Source organism: Dipodomys merriami, unplaced genomic scaffold (assembly GCF_024711535.1).
Source record: "Dipodomys merriami isolate MVZ:Mamm:240054 unplaced genomic scaffold, mDipMer1.0.p SCAF_71, whole genome shotgun sequence".
In the NCBI taxonomy this organism is placed as follows: Eukaryota; Metazoa; Chordata; class Mammalia; order Rodentia; family Heteromyidae; genus Dipodomys; species Dipodomys merriami.
The window spans coordinates 2,425,653-2,446,192 of NW_027206302.1; the positions used below are offsets into that span (position 1 = coordinate 2,425,653).

Consider the following 20,540-nt stretch of genomic DNA (forward strand, 5'->3'; position numbering starts at 1 on the left):
TGGTGAGAACTTACTTAGGAATGTGAAGTTGCAAGAACAGCTGGGCATCTTATGTGAAGAAGGGGTTGCAATGGGAGAAGTTGGGGGGTAGTTTGTTTGCTTTTTTTTTGTTGTTGTTGTTGCTGGTATTGGTGTTTGAACTCAGAGTCTCCACACTTATTTTATTGGAACTCTACTATGTGAGCCATATCTCTAGCCTGTTTTCTTTTTGGGGGGGGTGGGGTCATGGGGCTTGAACTCAGGGCCTGGGTGCTGTCCCTGAGCTTTTTGCTCAAGGCTAGTGCTCTACCCCTTGAGCCACAGCTCCACTTCTGGTTTTCCAGTGGCTAACTAGAGATTCTTATTTCATGGACTTTCCTTGCTGGGTTGGTTTTGAACTGTGGCCCTTAGATCTCAGCCTTCTGAATAGCTAGGATTACAGGTGTGAGCCACTAGTGCCCTACCCTGGCTTTTTGCTGGAGATGAAGTGCTGTGGTCAACTGCCCAAGCTGGTTTTGAACTATGATCCTCTGGATCTCAGGCTCCTGAGTAGATAGGTGTGAGCCACCAGTGCCACATTCATTTTCAATATCAAAGTGGCCTCCCTGAAGAACCTCAAGTCATGTAAGCTGCTGTTCTCTTATGGGTGATATTCCCAGTGGGGTCCCTTCTTTGAGCCAGACAGCTTGCTTCAAAGATGACAAAGCAGTGAGTGCTTATTAGTTAGCCTGTTGTTTTTCTGCTATTGGTGGCATGATTCTCTTTCATGTTTTTCTGTTAAATGACATTGTGGATAGATTTCTGGGTTCAATAATATGAACCCTAGAGATTTAACAGTTCCTCACATTTATTATTTTGTTAGCATGCCAGTGTCTTTATAGAAATTTGCGGTGAAATTAATTTACTAATAGGAAAAGTCAGAGGACTGGTGTCTTTGAGCAGTGGGGAAGAAGAATGTACTTCTACCTAGCAGCCAGGACATGGGACAAGTTGGGGAGGCACTGGGGAAAAGAAGGGAAGCCTTTGAGGTCCAGGAGTCTCAAACATGAAAGAAAATGATAGAGGAGAGGGCCTGTCAACAGGCATGCATGAACCAAGTGACTAGAGAGACTCATGGCCACAGATTGCCTCACAAAACTGCGCCTTTTCTAAATTTGCAATCTCTTGCTGTAGAGCTAGCGGTATGAGCTGAGCCAGGGGAGGAACTGGGTTCAGACCACAAGGACTGATGTCCAGTTGGGATCTCTCCACCTGTGAGGGATGGGATAAGAGTCCCAAAGGTGTGATCCCTTCCCATCTATGGGTCATGTTCACCTCTCTCCAGCCAAAGTGCCACCAGAAGCCTTCCCTGATGCCAGACTCCATACCTGAGCAGTGGGGGAGGGAGCCCGTCCAGTGTCCATCCAGCCCACACATTCGGGTGGCATTTCCCACCAGAGTCTGCTTGCCCGTACAGCTGTAACGCACCACGGCCCCTACGGTAAAACTGTCTCCAGACATCTGGGAATGAGGTGGAGATCCTGGATGGCCGCAGGATACCACTGTGGGGAACAGCAAACATCTCAATAACTCTACAGGGATGAGTTGCCATTACTTTGCACATGTTGAGGACTCTTGTCATGGGGGCAGGGAAAAAGGGAAACCCTGGGTTTTTATTGGAGCATACATTTTCACCCACAATTGGTGCCCACCCACCTCATGGTACAATTTCCAGTCAACCAAGTGAAGAATAATACCATCTTTTCATAAGGATATGTGAGGGACTACCATCAGATGTCCTGGTATTGAGCTTTTCCCCAAACTTTCTTTCCATGTGGTCCCCATAACTTTTCCTAACAATAATTGATGCAGTTAACTACTTATGAAGTAGCTTCTATGTATCAGATAACAAATGAGCCATTTGTGCAGAATTTTTACCATAATCCCTTGTAGAATTAAATACTGGCATCATTTTCATAGCAGAAGGAACCATAGCTCTGGAAGGTGAGCAAAGTTCTCCCAAACAACATAGCTTGTTAAATGGAAAAATCTACAGCTGGCATTCAGGCCAGCATGCCCTCAGAGCTAGGCATTTCTGCTTCAATTTCCCCAAAGAGAGGGGGGTTTGGATATTGTTTTTCTATTTTGTTGTACAAGTGATGTACAGAGGGGTTACAGTTACATAAGTAAGGTAATGAGTATATTTCTTTTCAAAGAGTGTTACCCTTTCCCTTGTTTTCTACTTTCCCTCCCCCTAACTCCCCTCCCCTCCAAGTTGTGGAATTCATTTCCAACATTATGTCTTATGAGTATCACTGTTGTATTGGTTCACTATTTGTCCTTTGTCTTACTGTTTCTGTGATTCCCTTTCCCATCCTCAAGTTGTATAAACTTATACCATACAAAGAGTACTGAAAAATAAAACAGTGACAACAGAGGGTAAACCAAAGAGGGGAAAAAATGAAAGAAAAATAAAAGAAATAACTGCTTACAGTACACTAAGAGAACCCCCCCCCCCAAAAAAAAATCCTGGAAGCAACTAAGTGAGGAGAAGGTGCCCTGATAGATAGCTTCCTTCTAAAGGTAAGGACCTCTAAAGTCTACAGCAGTTGGTGGCAATAGTGGAGAGAGGAAAGGGATTGGCTTCTAGCCGGGAAGTGAGCACATGAATTGGTGAGGCAGCTACCCAATAGGATTTGAAAAGGGTCTGGATGACCAAGAAGCAGCCAGGGCTAATGCCAAGGGCACTCCTCAGTATGCATGCACTTATACACAAACCTGAACGCACGTGTGTGCGCGCACACCCACACCCACCCACACCCACAGAGAGGCATGAACAGTGAGTGATGTGGCATGTCACACCCTGCCAATTACTCCACACAGGTGCATCTACTCACAGAGACACTGTGGGCGGGGTCGGTCCCAGGTGCCATCTCCCTGGCAGCTGAGCACTGGGGTGCCTAGGAGATAGAAGCCGTGGTTGCACTGGTAGGACACAGTGGTTCCGAAGCTGAACCTGTGCGGGCCGCTGGCATGGACTTGTCGGATGCTGTTTTCTTGGTGCCCGGGATCTGTACAGTTGATGACTGTGACGGAATGGGATGATTGGAGATAGAAACATGGATGGGAGGATTTTACTCAGCTTTCAAATGCAAACTCAGAAGTCTTGACAGACAAGCATTCTCAGCCCAGCAAAATCTCCAAAGCTAGTTGACAAGGCAGGTCCTGTCTGCAGGGATTAGGGGTTGAGGGGTAGGGGTGGGGTCTGGTAGATGCAGGTTTCTGTCCACCTTAGTCACTTGGTCAGGTGATTCATTTATCCTTAGAAAGGCTGGCTGGACCGGATAGCCCTGCCCTCTTTAGTGCTCTTGTTGACTGCCAGTTGGGACTGTGAGTTCTTGCTGTACTTGCATTCCTGGAAGGTACAACCATCTCAGTTCGGTGTACCTGGTCCCTGGCCCAAAGTGGCCCCCACAGCAAGCTTGTCCATGGTAAAAGTGACACATTTGAACTGACTTGAACGGCAACTGGTCTCTTGGAAATAGGTTGAAATACTTTTATGCATATTTTAGGGAACCATAAATGCCCTGGGAAATACAATTGATTTTAAAATGTCCAAGTGCTTCTAAAGCAGTTTTATTAAAAAAAATGAGAGTGAAATTTTTGCAGAATGACAATATACCATAAATGCGTTGGCTTTCAAAGCACAAGTCCATTTTCTTGCCCGAGTCTCACATTCAGAATGGAATGAGCAGGAATATACCCTTTCCTCTTTGATAAGGCACTATCCAGTAGTTTTGCCTTTGACAAGCCTTTGACGTCATTGCCATAAAAAGCCTTTAAAAGCTTTAGAAGTTTCTTCCTAAGTAATCCAAATGAGGCCAGAATATCTTCTGTGTTGTCTGGCTCTTAAGTCTTTGGTTTCCTTTGTGTCCCTTTCATCTTAATTCTTAGACGCCTCTGCTTTTTTACTTTTTAATTCCAATTCTACTGCTTTCACATTTTCCACTAGCATAGGTGACTATCTAATGTAGTTGCAAAGGAGCTTCAGAATCTATTTTGCAACCATGAGGAACCATCAAGATGTTGCTCTAGATTTCAATGAGCAGCTACAGAAACAGTACTGCTTCTAGATTTCTTGTTTATATGAGAAAAGAAACTTCTGTACCAAGAAAAAATAAAATTAATGGGACTTTACAACTATGACAAATTATTTGTTCCATGAAATATAAACAAGTCTTGAAAAATGAAACTAAGTTTTGACTTTCCTATGGAAATTCATGTGGAAATTTTACATAACTCTCTATCTAGGGGTTGGAAAAAGTCCTTATCTCTGAATTTCTTGTCTGAATAGGAATACCATCAGGACTGAATTCACTGGGCTTTATTCCTTGGTTACAGAAACACAGATGTCAGAGGTAGTGAGAAAAGCAGGGGGGACAAGAAAGGCAACTCACTTCTGCAGGTGGGCAGTGCATCACTCCACTGCCCACTGGCCAGGCACTGGGACCTAGCAGCCCCCTCAGATATGTACCCAGGGTTGCAAACAAACTTGACCACATCGTTGAGATTGAACTGGTTTCCCTGAGTGAGGCCATTGAGAGGGTTGCCTGGGTGCCCACAGGTAATTGCTGTAACCAAAAGAGAAGATAGGTAAGCCTTGTGATTATTACATACCTTCAAGATTCATCCTCTTCTCCCTGACATGACATCAGAACTGGGTCTCCAGGGAGAGAAGGACTTGGCCATGTCAATGAGGTTGGTGGGAGAGTGAGGATAAGCTTCACAGGGTTTATGAACCCACTGTCATTATACACATGGAATTGAGTATAGGCAGCCAGCTTGGATGAGGATCTATCATGTTCACCAGATTGGCAAAGGGTCATGAACTGCATTATACTCTAAAGGTTACAAAACATTCTTGAGAAGTTAGAGAAGAATTTCTGGGGATGACCTTTGGGATGCCACCTTCTTAAATATGGATAGGCAAAAGTCTGCAGAAGGACTTGAGGAAGGTTCATATATAACCCAACAAAGCTTGGCAGCATGGGCAGTGGACACCAAAGCCAGGGGGACAGTCCCCCCCTCATGTTAGACTCCCCAGTAGCTCAAGTAAGACGAACACAGAAGAGCATCCATCATTGGTATCCCTAGTGACTGGAAGCATCTCTTGCTGAGTTGCAGCTCTAGCTTATTTCCTGCCTTACATTCCCAGGACACAAGCTCTGTCCAAGAAGCCTCAGGAGCACCTGATCACCTCCAGGTACCTTCTCCCTTGCCCATATACTAGTTCCTTATGCCCTCTGGGTCCTGAGCTTGCTCTCTGCTCATCTCCAGATCGTGTCCTGCTACTCCCAGGCAGCAGGGTCCCCAGGACAGTGCATCATGCCCAGTACCAGGGCTCTTATTGCTGGGCAGGTAATTTCTGGCTGGAGCAGAGAAGTGATGAAGAAAGAATTCTATAGTGGCTTTTGCTTCTAATAAAGGGAAAATGTGGGAACAATGTAAATGGGTAACTTTTCAAGCAGCACAGCTGTGTCATGGCTAATTTTTTTTATCAATGGGTCTAGGCTATGGTGCCCAGATATATGGTCACACACATTCTCCATGTTCTGGTGAAGTTATTTGAAAGATTACAGTAGGAGACCGAGTAAAGGCGATCACCCTTCATAACATGGGTGGCCCTCACCCAATGAGTTGAAGGGTTTCACAGATATGACTTCACTTCAGGAGGAAGAGAGGCTTCTTCCAGAAAATAGCCTTCAACCTTGAATAGCAATTCTCTGCTGGGGCTCCAACCCACTTTCCTTCCCAAACCTGTCTGTAGATTCTCCATTTGGCAACCTCTACAGGTGCATGTCCAACTTCTTAAAATAAGTACACACACACACACACACACACACACACACACACACACACACACACACACACACACACACACACACACACACATACACACAATCAGTCTACTTTTGTAGGGGATAATACCAGCTGCAAAGGGGAGGACAAGGCATTCCTAGGAGAAAAGCAGTGGTCTTACTGAGGCCTGAGCATCTAGCTGGAGCTTGAGCACATGGACCCCTTGGCCCTAAATTTCCCAAGGGTGAGATCATGGCACATTCATTTCATGTTTATCTACAACATCCAGCACAATGCGTGGCTCCTGGAAGGTACTCAGAAAGCATGTGTTGACTATGTCTTTTAGGCCAAGCTGCAGAAATGTTAGGGCAGCAGAATAGAGGAGAGAGGTAAAACTAGACTGAGTTCACTGAGGAGGAAGGAGGGGTGGGGATTCATCTGGGTCAGGAGCGAGCTTCTTTTATTACTGAGAGGAGGGGAAGAGTGGACAAGGGAGAATGCAGACAGGATGGAGGTGTGGGTACGGAAACAGGAAGTGGAAGGCCTCATTGATAGATACTATCACCTGTGCAACATAAGGGACTGAGATCATTCTGTTGTTCAGATTTACAGGCATTAACATATTTTATCCCCTTTCCTCTAAGGGTAGTGCCATCCTTTTCTCAATGGGCAAACAAACTTTCAGAGATTTAAGGTAATTTGTTCAAGTGGCTCTATTTCTTTTTCTTTTTCTTTTTGGGTCCGGTCGTGGGGCCTGAACTCTGGGCCTGGGTGCTGTCCCTCAAGGCTAGCGCTCTATCACTTGAACCACAGCGCCACTTCTGGCTTTTTTTCTTTTTGCTTATGTGGTGCTGGGGAATCGAACCCACGGCCTCTTGGATGCAAGGCAAACGCTCTACCACTGAGCCACCTTCCCAGCCCCAATCAAGTGGCTCTATTTCTAAGTGGTTCCTCTGAGTTCTGAACCCTGCTTCTCTGATTGTTGGTCACCCTTATGGTTTTTTAGCTGCATGTTTACACTGCAAATAAGGTGATGGAGTGTGGATCTGTAGAAGACAGATAAAAGTGTGAAGCAGCTAAGTGGAGAAAGGTCATGAGAGCTGGTAGAGGAAGTATAGAGGAGAGCTGGGAGAGTGAGAGTTGAGTTGATACTGGGAACCTTGAATTTATGTGTGATGGAAGTGGAAACATAGAAAACAGCAAACCTTATTCTTTTGCTTCTGCCTTCTTTTCCAGAGAACACACAAAATCTGTGATCCAGGAGAGAATGGGGCTTGGCACAGGGATAATGGGTTCTGTGGTATGACAGGTGGCGATAATCCCTGCCATTGTCTGTATCATCATCATCATCATCATCATCATCATCATCATCATCATCATCACAGTATAAGCAGTGTCATCAGTGCAGCACCAGTACCATTCTAACCATTTATACATATGTATTAATTCATTTAAAATCACAGTAGTCTCTGAGGTTCCTGCTTTTCCGAGATGAGAGAATGAGGACTGAGAGAAGGTGGCTGAGTTGTCTACAGTCATAAGAGTCATGGGGCTGATGGCAGGTTATTCTGGGATGTGAACTCAGGTGGCCCGTACCTGAGGGTCCAACTTTGAGCTGCACTAATCATTATTACAACGTAGGCCTCAAGTTGGACATCATTAAGTTAGGCCCCAGCATACCACACTATTTACACACAAATATCTTGATGTGACAGTTTGCTGAAGGCATTTAAGTCTGTGCCCTTAGCTGGAAATAAATGTGATTTCTTTTAAAACCACATCTAAAAGAATGACTGTATACAGATGAGTCTTGCTTCTGTAAACCTAATACTTAAGTCATCAAGACCACTTTTCACCCACTGCTACAGAAAAGACTCATTATTTTATTGTCCTAACTTGCATATAAAAGATCAAATGAAAATGAAGAATTAAAAAATAAAAATCCATGTTATAAAAATTAAGAACAAGTCCTTGCATTTTACATAAAGGCTCTCATTAGGGAACTTTAAAAAGTGAATAATTTCCCAAATTACTTCTAGGCAGCCAAGGATAATGATCACCTAAATCCCCAAAATGAAAATTAATAAGAAGAACAAACACAAGTACAAAAAAAAAAAACAACCTCAAGTCTGTAGGATAGCTGCAAGACAGAGAATGCTACAAACGTTAAATTACTTGGAAGCAGAGAAACAAGCATAAAACCAAGCATAGTGACCAGAACTAGTATTTAGAATTACAATAGAAGAAAAATCTTTCAGAAATAAAGCAATGAAAATGTCTGAATATTTGAATACCTACAGAATACTGGGAAATGGTCTTAGAACAGTCAGCTTTAAGGCACATGTTAGTAAAAATATTAGGCTCTAGGGAAAAAGGAAGAAAAAAAATCAAGAACTCTGGAAAACCACCAAATAACTTATTAAGATAGAATTAGACTAATATTATAATTCTAAATGCTGAATTCACAGACACAGAGGGCAGGTGGCAGTTACCTAGGGGACATGAGAGAAATGGGGAGACTTGGCCAAAAGGTTCAAAGTTGCTAATATTACATAGAATAAATATTACATAGAATAAATGCAGCATGATGACTAAAGTTTATAATGAATGGAAATTTCCTAGGAGAATAGATTTCAGGTGTTCCTATCACATATACTCAGAGATAAGTATCTGAGAAAATGGAAATGTTCATTTGCTTGACTGTTGCAATCATTTCTCTATGCATGTGTACATACAAACATTATACTGCATAACTTAAATAGGTATAATCCTGAGACCAAACAAGAAGACAAACACACAAGGTAAAATAAAATGGAAGGAGTATCTTAGAAAGTCATAGCAATAATTGGTTATATAATTATTATATGTTAGATATTCTTGCATATTATTAAATTATATAATATATTATATATATTAATTATATCCAATTCTGTTGTCTTTACAGGTTTTTATTTTGTGGTACTGGCAACTAAAACTGAGGGCCTTGAGCATGTTAGGTAAATGTTCTATGGCTGAGTACACTTCCAATACTTCAAATTCTATGGTACAGACCAACAGTTTAAACTATGCAACAAGTTGGGGTACATTAGGATGTTACTGAAAAATCTTTTAAAGACTTTACTAGAAGATAATTGAGAAAACTTCAACATTTGTGCATGCTTGCTGTATTTAAGTGTAAATCCAGGAGGAGGGTAAAGGTGAGGCAAAAGGACAGAAGCATAATATGGAACACTATCATAATAAATGTCTTATGCCTTGACAAAGCAGAAATAGTGCAAGTAAAAAGGAAAGGGAAAGAGAAAGGGGAAAAGAGCATTCAATAAGCTCATGGATTGTGGTCTGGCCAATATATGAAAGTTAAAGAATGCTATTAAATATTGATAAACTAGATAATAAAAGGATAAATAATGAAACAGGGGATATATGGCATTACAGTGTTATAAGTATAAAAGTAAGCAAATGGAAAAAGATCCAAATCTTAAATGCCAAAAGAAGTGTTTGAAAAAAAAAAAAGCAAAGAGCCAAGCCCTAGAGCTGGTGGCTCATGTCCGTAATCTTAACTAGGAAGGAAAGTCCATGAGACTTATGTCCAATTAACTAGTAAATAAATTGAAAGTGAAGCTGTGGACACACACACACACACACACACACACACACACACACACACACACACACACACACACACACACACACACACACACACACACACACACACACACACACACACACACACACACACTATGAGCTAAAGCTGGGCAATTTGACTCCATGAATGAAAAGTCAAGAGTAACAAAAGAGAAACTACATACAATGGGCATTCTTAAATAGGTACAGGACAACTTAAAAACATGGAGAAACAGAAAGGTGAAATAGGAAACAGTCTTTAAGTTCCAGCCTAGGCTCCCTGGTAGGAAGGTGAAGTTGACACATCACCACAATGTAAGCTAGAAGACAGTACACGCCTCCTGTCAGCCTTAAACACAGTGCATAGTTTTGGTGCAACACTGACTTCCTATGTGTGGTAGAGTAGCATCAGACAAGAAAGATTTTTGTTCCCCATAATGTAGAGGGTTATAGAAAGGTGCTGTCGTGAGCAAGGGCACCTATGATATAAGACAAAGGTACTCTGGGCACTTGAAAACAAGAAAAAAATGGCAGTTTAGGGGGTCATGTTATATCTTGCCACAGTGTGTCAGCAAGAAAGTTTATATGGACCTGCTGAGAATAAAGAGCACAACCATAAGTGGTCCTGTCCTTCCTGGTGAGAGAAAGTCCTATTACCTGAAGATCAATGGGACACAATACACTGAGTCCCTGGCTGGTAGAATATATGGCCTGGAGCTGCATGCTGGGTGCAGGTATCTGCTACCAGTTGGGTTGAGAGTTCTGAACACAGGACCCAGGGATACTGTGATCTCCCCAACTTCTTCCTTCCCACAGAGTGGTGAACTACTTACTAGGTTGAGTCTAAAAGCACTGAGACTGGTGGGCTGAGTGCCTAAGTCTCTTAGTTCTTTATTGTCACTGCAGACTTCTATGCTCTGCTGTTCTGGAGGAACTCCCTAGGCTTGGATACTTGCTGTCCCTAGGGCACAGTTTGGTGACTTGTGCAGCAAGTGGGAACGTGCTTGACCCCAAGACTATAGACCTCCTGTGGCTAGTAGTGGCTTCCACTACTAGTGGCTTCCAGTATATAAATAAAAGAATATTCTAGGGTGAAAGCAGAACAGATTATTGATTGGTCCTACCCTCCACACATATAACAACAAAATTTAAACTATGAACTACAAGAGACTCTACCACTTGTTGAGCAAAAGACAGTTGAGCAAAAGACTCTCTAACAGTGTTATGAAAATGAACAGAAGAAACTATATCCCTCTGTCATCTGAAAAAAAGCACACAGGTGAAACATTTGAAGATAGAGCCATATTTGAGGATAGAATCTGAACAGGATTCTAATTGCTCAGGAAATTATAACAAGAATTGAAAAGCAGCATTTCATCAAATTAAAAAGATTCTGTATAACAAAGGCAACAGTTACTAGAATGAAAAAGCAACCTACAGAATGGGAGAAAATATTTGCAAGTTACTCATTGGACAAAGGACTAATACCTAGAATATATAAAGAACTAAAAAAATCAAACAGCAAAAGAACCAAACAGACAATTCTTGAAAGGAGTACAAATGGCAAATTACCTCATGAATAAATGTTCAACATTCATGATTATAAAGGAAATGTAAATAATAAATATTACAGAGTTCCCCACCCCCACACACACTTTAGTTGATTCTCAGGTAGGAACTTCTTACATTCATAACTGGACTGACTATGGTTTGCAATCCTTCTATCTATAGCATGTCATGCAGCTAAGATTGAAAGCACGTACTATCATACCCACCTTATTGATTGAGATAGGTAGGGTTCCACAAACTTTTTGCCTAAGCAAAGCATAATCTGCCCAATCTTTACCTCCCAGACATCTGGGATGCAGAAGTGAGCTACAACACCCAGGCTGATATTGAGAGTTACCTCAGTCAGAGACTATCATCAAGAAAACAAGCAAAAACAAATCCTGGCAATGTAAATTACTGAAGTTAGTATGGAAATAAGTAGGGACTTAAAAAAAACCCTGAAAACAGAAGTACCATATTATCTTGTATATCACAGTTGGACACATATCTAAAAGAATGTAAGTCAACATATAATAGGTATACATGCATATTGTAGCACTATCTACAACAGCCAAGCTAAGGATTCAGTGTAGGTGTCTCAAAACAGATGAATGGATAAAGAAAATGTGGTTATATACAGAATTGAGTACTCAGCCATAAAGAAGGATGAAATCTAATTTGCAAGAAAGTGGATAGAACTGGAGATCATGCTGAGTGAGATAAGACAAACTTGGAGAGATTAAATATCACATGGATATGACACCGCAGAATGACATATTTCATGTAGATGAAATACATAGAATTGTGACCTAAAATATAATAACATGATTGTAAAATGGGGACTTTTATAAACTATGTGTCAGGGGCATATAGTTATGAATGTAATCTTAGTTACTTAAGAGGCTGCAGTTTGAGGCCAGCTTGGGCAGAAAAGTTTGTGAGATCCATAGCTGAGCATAGTGGTTCACACCAATATCCCAAGCTATGTGAGAGGCTGAGACTGAAAGGGTCTCAGTTTCAGGACAGCTGGGGCAGAAAAGTCTTAAGACTATCTCAACAGAGGGAAGCTGGATGCAGTGGTATGTACTATCATCTCAGCAATGACAAGAGTCATAACTGGGAAAAGCAGGGTCTAAGCTTGCACCTGGGTGGGAAGTCAGAACCTGTCTCAAAAGTAACCAGCCAGAAGCAAGGCTGGAGGTGTGACTCAGCAGTAGAGCACCTGCCTTGTATGGGTAAGTCCTTGAGTTCAAACTCCAGGGTTGCCAAAAAGGGGGACTGTGAGGATGAAAGGATAGGATTATAGAGAATGACCAGGAACACATTACATTATATATACATGTGTAAAAGCAGCGTAATGAAACTGGTTAAAAAAAAAGTGGGGAGATGAAAAAGAATAATGGAGGAGGTGAATGTGATCAGATACATTATATGTACGTGTGTATATGTATCACAATGAAATACCTTTGTTCAATTAATATACAATAATAAAAAGGCAAAGAAAGCATATTTTATGGAATACATCATAAATATAATATTTTTATATTAGATAAAACATGACATAATTAAGATTGAACATTTGAGACCTGTCAATGTATGTAAATGAGTTTAACCTACAAATAAGAAGATTTCCAAGTTGGCTCATAAGGCAATGCCAAATCTATTACTGCACATAAGAGTCATACTTAATTTAAGAAATTCATCCATCATTAAACAGATGGTTGAAGGTGTGACAGGAAAAAGATGGGAGTAGGAGTTTTAAGCTTAGTATCAAGAAAGTAATATTCGAGCTGGAAAGTTAAAAATGATGAGGAAGACATCTTACAAGGCTAAAAGTGACAATTTGTAATGGAGATACAGTACTTTTGAATATCTGTATGCCAAGTAACACAACAACTGCTTTTATGCATTAGAACCTACAAACATGCAAAGAAAAAAATAGAACTACACTGATAGGAAACTTTAAACACATCTTTCAGAACAAAATCACATGGGGAAAAAGATAAGTAAGAATATGGAGGATTTAGACAACATTATTTATAAATCACATATCTTATGAATCTCTCTCTCTCTTTCTCTCTTCATCTATCTGTATCTATACCATAGTTCCTGGTTTTCAGGTACACATGGGAAATTCATAAAAATTGGCCAAATTTTAGGCCACAAAAAAGCACTAGTATATTCCGTGAGGTGGAAATATTGTATACAGTGGCATAAAATTGTAAATAATAAAAAATAAAAACCTAAATAAAAAAGTACATAAATAAATACAAAAAGGCCCTTTTGCCTAGAAATTTTTAAAAAGATCCTTGTATTAAAAGTCTAAGTAGAAGGGAAAATTAAAAACTACAAAACTACAGAATTTATAATAAATAATACATATTCATTATTAGAAACATGAGACACAATTAAAACTGCTGACCAAAAGAAATTTCATGGTTTCTAATACATGTATCTATAAAAATCGATGTAGTGAAAAAATGAAAATAGGTAGATTAAATACTCAATCCAAAAATCTAGAAAATGGACAGAAAAGTAAAACAAAAGAGATCTCAAGCTGGGCACTGGTGGCTCACACTTAGCTACTCAGGAGGCTGAGATCTAAGGATTGTGGTTCAAAGCCAGCTGAAGCAGAAAAATCTGTGAGACACTCATCTCCAATTAACTACCAGAAAATCGGAAGTGGTGCTGTGGCTCAAGTGGTAGAACACTTGCCTTGAGCTGAGGAGCTCAGGGACAGCACCCACGCCCAGAGTTCAAGCCCCACGACTGACCAAAAAAAAAAAAATCCCAAGGAAGGAAATAATAAATTTTACAGCAGGATGATGTAGAGACCTGAAAATAATAGATGAAATGATTTCATCTCTCAAAATAAAATTAAAAATGAACAAATAAACAAAACCCCTAGCAAATATAATCAAGAGGAACTGAAGAAAGTCCATGTTGGATCTGAGCCCACAACTAGGGAGAATGGATGACATACTTACGCACACAGAAAGGAGTCTTGCCCGACCAGTGATGGTCTTGCTGGCAGATGCGCACAGACATGCCAATGAGGCGGAAGCCAGCATTGCACTGGTACACCACACTGCCCCGGTAGTTGTAGTTTTCCCCATTGATGTGTCCGTTGACAATAGGCTCAGGAGTCCCACAGTGTCCAGCTTTGGTGGAGAAAGATGGAGGAGAAAGTAAATCAGGAGGAGCTTCTAGAAAATGAGGTACAGAGCTTGGTCAGGGTAGGGAGAGGCATAGACAATGAGAAAAGGACCAAGTCCCCCCAACATCCATCATTTTCCCATCTGCCCTTAGTGAGTGATTCAGAAGTGACTTCAAGAATCCTATACATGGAAGAAATGGTGTTGAGGGTTTAGCAACTTTCAGTCCCCAAACTGCATCTCAACTGCCATCCCTTCTGACTTTTAGTTTCTTTGTATGCAAGTGGGAAGTTATCACTGTTCCTGGTCTCTGGGATTTCTGGAATTTGGATCCTGGTCTCTGGGATTTCTGGAATTTGGATAAGTTCTCCAAAGGTCCATAAGTTAAAAGTTTGGTTCCACAGTGTGGTACTAAGAGAAGGTTGTGGGACCTTTAGGGGGTGGGGCCTAGTGGTAGGAAGTTAGGTCATGGGGGTGTGATCTTAAAGGGAATACTGGAACCTTGGCCACTTCCTCTCTGTCTCTATCTCTGTCTGTCTCTGTCTCTGTCTCTCTCTGCTTCTTGGCTTCAATGCCCCACGCTTGCCCATGGTATACTGCCTCTCCATAGGCATGAAGATAGATAATGGTGAAAAGTGATTGTGGACTGAAAACTCTGAAACTGGGAGCCCAAATAAATCTTTCTTTTTTGTAAATTGATAGTCTGAAGTATTTTCTCACAGTGATGGAGAACTACTACAGGAACTACTGCTTTCTTTTTCAAATCAAGTAGTGTTTTCTGTGCATCTATTTTATTTCATAGGAAGCATCATGCTCTAATTACAACCATCAAAACAGGTACTCTTACTGCTGTTCCATGCCTCCAGAGATGGTTATTTTTATTGATTATTTTTCAGACAGAGACTTGTTTCCTGTGCACTGGGGCAGGTTCTACCTAGGTTAGACTTCGTAGTAGCTAGGGTAATGGTGTGCATAACCACATCGTGCTCTTGGTTAAGAAGGGGTCTCCTAGATTTTTTTTTTCTGCCTGGGATATCCCCTATTCTCAATCCCAATAATCTTAGCCTTTGAAGTAGTTAGGATTACAGATGTGAGCCACTGGTGCCAACTTACAGTTTCTTCATTAAGGCAAATGTTTTTGCTAAATGAGTTGGGTAGGGCATATTCCTGGTGTTCCTTTGCTTCTGACCTCCTTCTAAGACTGTGTTCTTAATTGGAGCCTGAGACCTAGGAGGGTAGCACTGGTCTCCAGAGTACAACACTCAGTCTTTTCTATTAGGTTTGTGTGGCTAAGACATTTTAGATTTTAGAGGTCCAAGGCAGGAGTAAGAGAGAGAATGTAGAATCTAAGACTCAGGCAAGGAGTCTATCAGTCATTGAAGAAATAAAACTGCCTCTTGTGAGTCAGAATGTCTTATAGGTGTCTGTTATTTACTTAGTATAGCTGTACATTAATTATATATGTTATATCAATTATATAAATTGATGTACATCTATACTAAGCAAATTTGACCAGCATCTATAAAATTATACAAATTGATATATATCTAACATATATTTAAAATAATTCTGTGTGTGTGCGTGCGTGTTTGTGTGTATGTGGTGTGCAAGTACTGGAGCTTTAGTTCAGGTCCTGGTCCCTATCTCAGGTCCTGGCCCTATCCTTTAGTTTCTTTGCTTAAGGCTAGTGCTCTATCACTTAAGCCACAGCTCAACTTCTGGCTGTTTGATGGTTAATTGGAGATAAGTGTCTCATGATGTTTTCTGCCCAGGTTGGCTTTGAATCACGATCCTCAGATCTTAACCTCCTGAAAAGCTAAGATTATAGGTCTGAGCCACCAATAACCATACTTAAATAATTTTCTACTATGACATAAAGGGTATTTGAAATGCATTATGGGATTGTGTCTCTGTAAGGGGGAAGCTGGAGCTGCATGCATCATGCCAGGGTCAATTCTGGTTATGCTGGTGATAATGAGAACCTCTCAGAGGTTTGTCTCCTCAGACTTGAAAGTGTTATTTTAGCTGCCCTAACAGAAACTGGTTCTGGGTTGTAGTCATAGTGGATGTCTGATAGTTGGTACCTGGCGTAAGCACTTTTTAAGAGTAGATACAGGCAGCTGTTTGAAGGCATGTAAGATGGGCCTGGAGTGGGTACTCACCAAGGCAGTGGACTTCGGAGCCACTCCAGAGCCCATTGGCCATGCACTCCCGCACCCTGGAGCCCACCAGCGTGTATCCGGAATTGCAGGAGAAGATGGCAGTTGCCCCATAGACAGACAATGTCCCGATGCGGTGCCCGCTGGGGGGCACGGGGAGCTCTCCACAGGAGATGACTACAAGGATCAGGAAATACTCAGTAAGCCAGCCCAGAAGGAGGCTGTGGGCTGCTTCTGATGAGCAGAAATAGTAACAAAGGAAGGCCTGCTTAACCTTGAGCCTCTGAAACTTAGTACTATGATGTGCACTGTGACTATTTCAACCCAGGGGTCCCTAAAAACACGGGGTGGGGGACTGTTAACATACTCAGGCTCTTCCTGAGATGCATGATCCACAATCTCTGGAGGTAAAGTGCAGGTGTATATGCTTTTAAAAAACCTCAGGTAGTTCAGGTAGATTCTGTGGCATGCTCCCCTGTATCCAGGGCAACCAATGCCAACAATCTCCCCCTACATAGCTGAGCCTAAGTGGCAGCCTCACAGTCCTCAGCAGGGCATGAGATGGCCTCTGAATGATGTATTAGTTGAGGTCACTGAGGCTACGTTGCAGTGGGCTGTTCCACACTGGTGGCTGCTACTCTGCCACATACGGTGAAATTCTACCCATGGGGCCCAAGGCTTCCATTTTGTGATCCCAGGCACACTCTCTAGTGAATCTCTGTCTCTGTCTTGCTTTCTGGGAACCCTGAGCTTTGAGACTATTTCAAAGAACCAAAGATAAAACAGTTAACAGTACAAGAGAGGCAGACAGACTCAGGGTTGTCATCTGTGCTGTCCTCATTCCCACTGTCCACTGCTCTTCAAAGGTCTCATCACACACCACAAGGGCATTCCTTCTTTGTCTATATCTCCCGTAGACTGTAAGCTCCCTGCAGGCAGAAGTCACCATCTTTTCTCTCTGTACTTGAATAGTACCGACATATAATTGGGGCCAAATAAATTAATCTGTGTATGCTGACCTGGATAACTTATTAAAAGGCGATTTCTAATGAGATTAAAAGATGGTATGAAGTACTTTGTTTAAGAAATAGGCTTTTATAATCTCCCCAATTCTCAGTGAGAGTCCAAAAAGAGATAGCCCATGATCCCTGGAAATAACCCTCTTCTCTTCCGCTGTGCTTCGTAGGCAGCACCATGCATGCAAAAGTGCCCACTCTCCCCTCCTGGGCTTACTTTGGCAAGTGGGCATAGAGTCTCCAAGGCTCCACTTGCCATTGGCCTGGCAGCGGATGACCCTTTGGCCAGTGTAGTAGTAGCCAGGGTCACAGATGAGCATCAGCTGGGCCTGGAACTGGTACTGGGTCTCAAAGATAAGTCTCCACCGGCCATGCTCCACGCTGATGCTGCTGACATCAGGGCAGGTGACAGCTGGGGGAGCAAGAAGGGAGGAAGACTGTGAAATTATAGATAACATTCCAAGAGTCCTGGGCTGGGAACTAGAAGGGTCTACTGCAGTAACCGTGACAAGAAGCTTCAGTCCCTAGGCAGCTTTGGTAAAAAAATGAAAAAGATGATTGGGGGAGTGGGTTTGGCAAACTAGGGAGTACAGAACTGCCAAAAATAATCAATAAAAATGGAGGCAGATGATATTTAGTCAATGCTGATTTTTAGATGTGTGATTGAACAGTCCATTTGTCAGATGGACCTATCTGGTTCATCACACTATAAACTCAAAAAGGATTAAAAATGTTTTTATTTTTGGTCTGCATTAAGATTTGAATGTAAGGCTTTGTACTTGCTTGTCTGGTACTCTTACCCCTTGAGTCATGCTTCTAGCCCCATCTTTGCTGGTTATTTTAGAGATGGAGACTCTCATATAGTTCTGCCTGGACTTGATTTGACCTATAATCTTTCCTTCCTTCTTTCCTTCTTTCCTTCTTTCCTTCCTTCCTTCCTTCCTTCCTTCCTTCCTTTCTTTCTTTCTTTCTTTCTTTCTTTCTTTCTTTCTTTCTTTCTTTCTTTCTTTCTTTCTTTCTTTCTTTCTTTCCTTCTTTTTATTTATTTTTGGCTGTGGGGCTCAGCTCTTCAGCTCAAGGCTAGTGCTCTACCACTTGAGCCACAGCACCACTTCTGATTTTCTGGTAGTTAATTGGAGATCAGAGTCTCATGGTCTTTCCTGCCTGGGCTGGCTTTGAACCACAATCCTCAGATCTCAGCCTCCTGAGTAGTTAGAATTATAGGTGTGAGCCAAAACTTTAAAAATAAAAATACAGTGTAGTCCAAACAAAAAACAAAAAAGCTTTATTTTCATTCTAAAGATAATCCAAAGTGCCAATTTGCAACTATGGCTTGAAAGTTGTCAATTCTAAGTCTTGGGATCCAGGGACACATTTTATGTGTACATTTCTCCAGCATGGCTTATGAAAACATCTTAGGTTACATTGGTTTATCTATGCTCTGAGAGTAACTCTCAATGGAGACTCAAGCTGTCTAACACCACTACCCACCCTTCTCCCCTCCCGAGTCCCCTAACCTTCATGAACATGCTTTTCCCTCCTTGCAGGACACATTCCAACTGCTTACCCACCCACTGCTTATACCACCTCTACCACCCCAGGACTCACGGACACACAGTGGGGGGATGTTGCGATTGCTCCACAGGCCTGTATCCAGACACTCTGTGGTGGTCTCAGCACCTGCCTGGAGGTGGTAACCATCATTGCAGCTGTACACAGCCTTGGTCCCCACCGTGTACTCCTTGCCAAACACTATTCCATTCTTGGGGGCATCAGGAAGGCCACAGGAAAGAGCTAGCAGAGGAGAAAGGATGTTCTGAGCATTTCTGGTTCAAGGTCGTATTCTGAGCACATACTGTGAGCTCTTCTTTCCCCCCAAGGCACCAATGAAATTCTAGTAAAAGCCAATAAAATGGAAAAGCAGCAAAATAAAACAAAAGAAAATGGAAAGACTATTAGCAGAAATTTAAAAACGACAAATCTGAAGCTGGAATGACGATTGAGTGTGTTGATGGATTAAATGAAGCAAAAAAGGCTACGACTCAAAGTACCTGGGAAAGAGTCACAGGGTGAGACTCTTCCATTTTTCCCACAAGTACAGTGTGGAGACTTTTAAGTATCTACTTTCCAATGAAAATTAAGATTTTTTTTCTCTCTCTCTACTAAAAGTGAGAGGCGCTGAGTCCTCTGAAAGATCTGGGGATGCTAAGAGGGTGTTGTTGTCCCAGAGGAATGCTCTTTTAATCCTAGGATTTAAGGTCTCTCAGAGTAAAGGCTATCCCTCTGCCTGCACTGTGATTCTCCAAGGTGAAGCTTCCTAGGTAGCCGGAATTATAGGCACGCAATCCCAGTTATGTCTAGCTATTAGTTGAGGTGGGGTCTTGAAAACTTTCTGGGTAGGCTGTGATCCTCCTGATCTCTACCTCCCAAGTAGATGAGATTACAAGCATGAACTACTGATACTGGCCTCCATACAGCTTCTTATTAATGGTAGAGACCTAGTGGGCAAAGGTATTTATATAAAATAACAAAATAACACATCTGCTCCCTGAAAAAAAAATCAACCTATTACTTTTAAATAGAAACAATGAAAGGTTACCACACATATGAAGAAAAACTGTAGTAGGAATGAGATAGAGAGTAAATAATCAGGGAAAAGTCCCCTTAGGAAACATCTAGCACAGGAAACCAAGATCTTTAAAATGAGACTTTGTTTTTGTATCTTGATAAGGTCAAGGTGACATATGGAATGCACCAAATAAGAACACATTGCTTTGGAAAAGTACAGCAAAAAAGAGAATGAGGAACAGGCTCTTTAAAGTTAAAAAAATGTTTGCCCAAATACACACTGTTTAAAAGTAAAAGGAAAATTTCAAGAATATAGAAAAACAATCCAGAGAGAAGACTGAAAACATACAGGGAAAGTCCAGGAAGTCCAACTGTTCAGAGTTTCAGAGATGGAGAACAGAGAAAGCAGATGGGATGGAATAATTATACATGAACATTTTCTAAGGCTGAAGAAAGACAAAAGTTTTCAGATGGAAAAGCAGCCAAAGAGATACAAAATGAACCATTCTTAGTTGGAATTTCTGAAGTCCAAAGAGACACAGTTATTCCCACAAGTTCCCAGAGAGAGAAAAGACATGTCATCCCTGGGATGTCAGTGATACTGGGTGTCCAAAGAAAATGGAACAAAGCCTTTAAGCTGCTGAGGGAAGTGA

General features: G+C 41.6%; 1 protein-coding gene across 1 annotated transcript in view; it reads right to left on the reverse strand.

Moving 5' to 3' along the window:
* The window catches only part of Csmd2 (CUB and Sushi multiple domains 2), a 535,187-nt gene that overhangs the window by 27,432 nt on the left and 487,215 nt on the right, over positions 1 to 20,540 (reverse strand). Inside the window, exons 50-56 of the mRNA XM_070008973.1 lie at positions 18,928 to 19,113; positions 17,537 to 17,731; positions 16,307 to 16,480; positions 13,977 to 14,150; positions 4,416 to 4,589; positions 2,856 to 3,044; positions 1,347 to 1,520 (exon numbers count right to left, since the gene is read on the reverse strand). Of these exons, the coding sequence (XP_069865074.1) occupies positions 1,347 to 1,520; positions 2,856 to 3,044; positions 4,416 to 4,589; positions 13,977 to 14,150; positions 16,307 to 16,480; positions 17,537 to 17,731; positions 18,928 to 19,113 (1,266 nt within the window). The remainder of the gene's footprint in view (positions 1 to 1,346; positions 1,521 to 2,855; positions 3,045 to 4,415; positions 4,590 to 13,976; positions 14,151 to 16,306; positions 16,481 to 17,536; positions 17,732 to 18,927; positions 19,114 to 20,540) is intronic.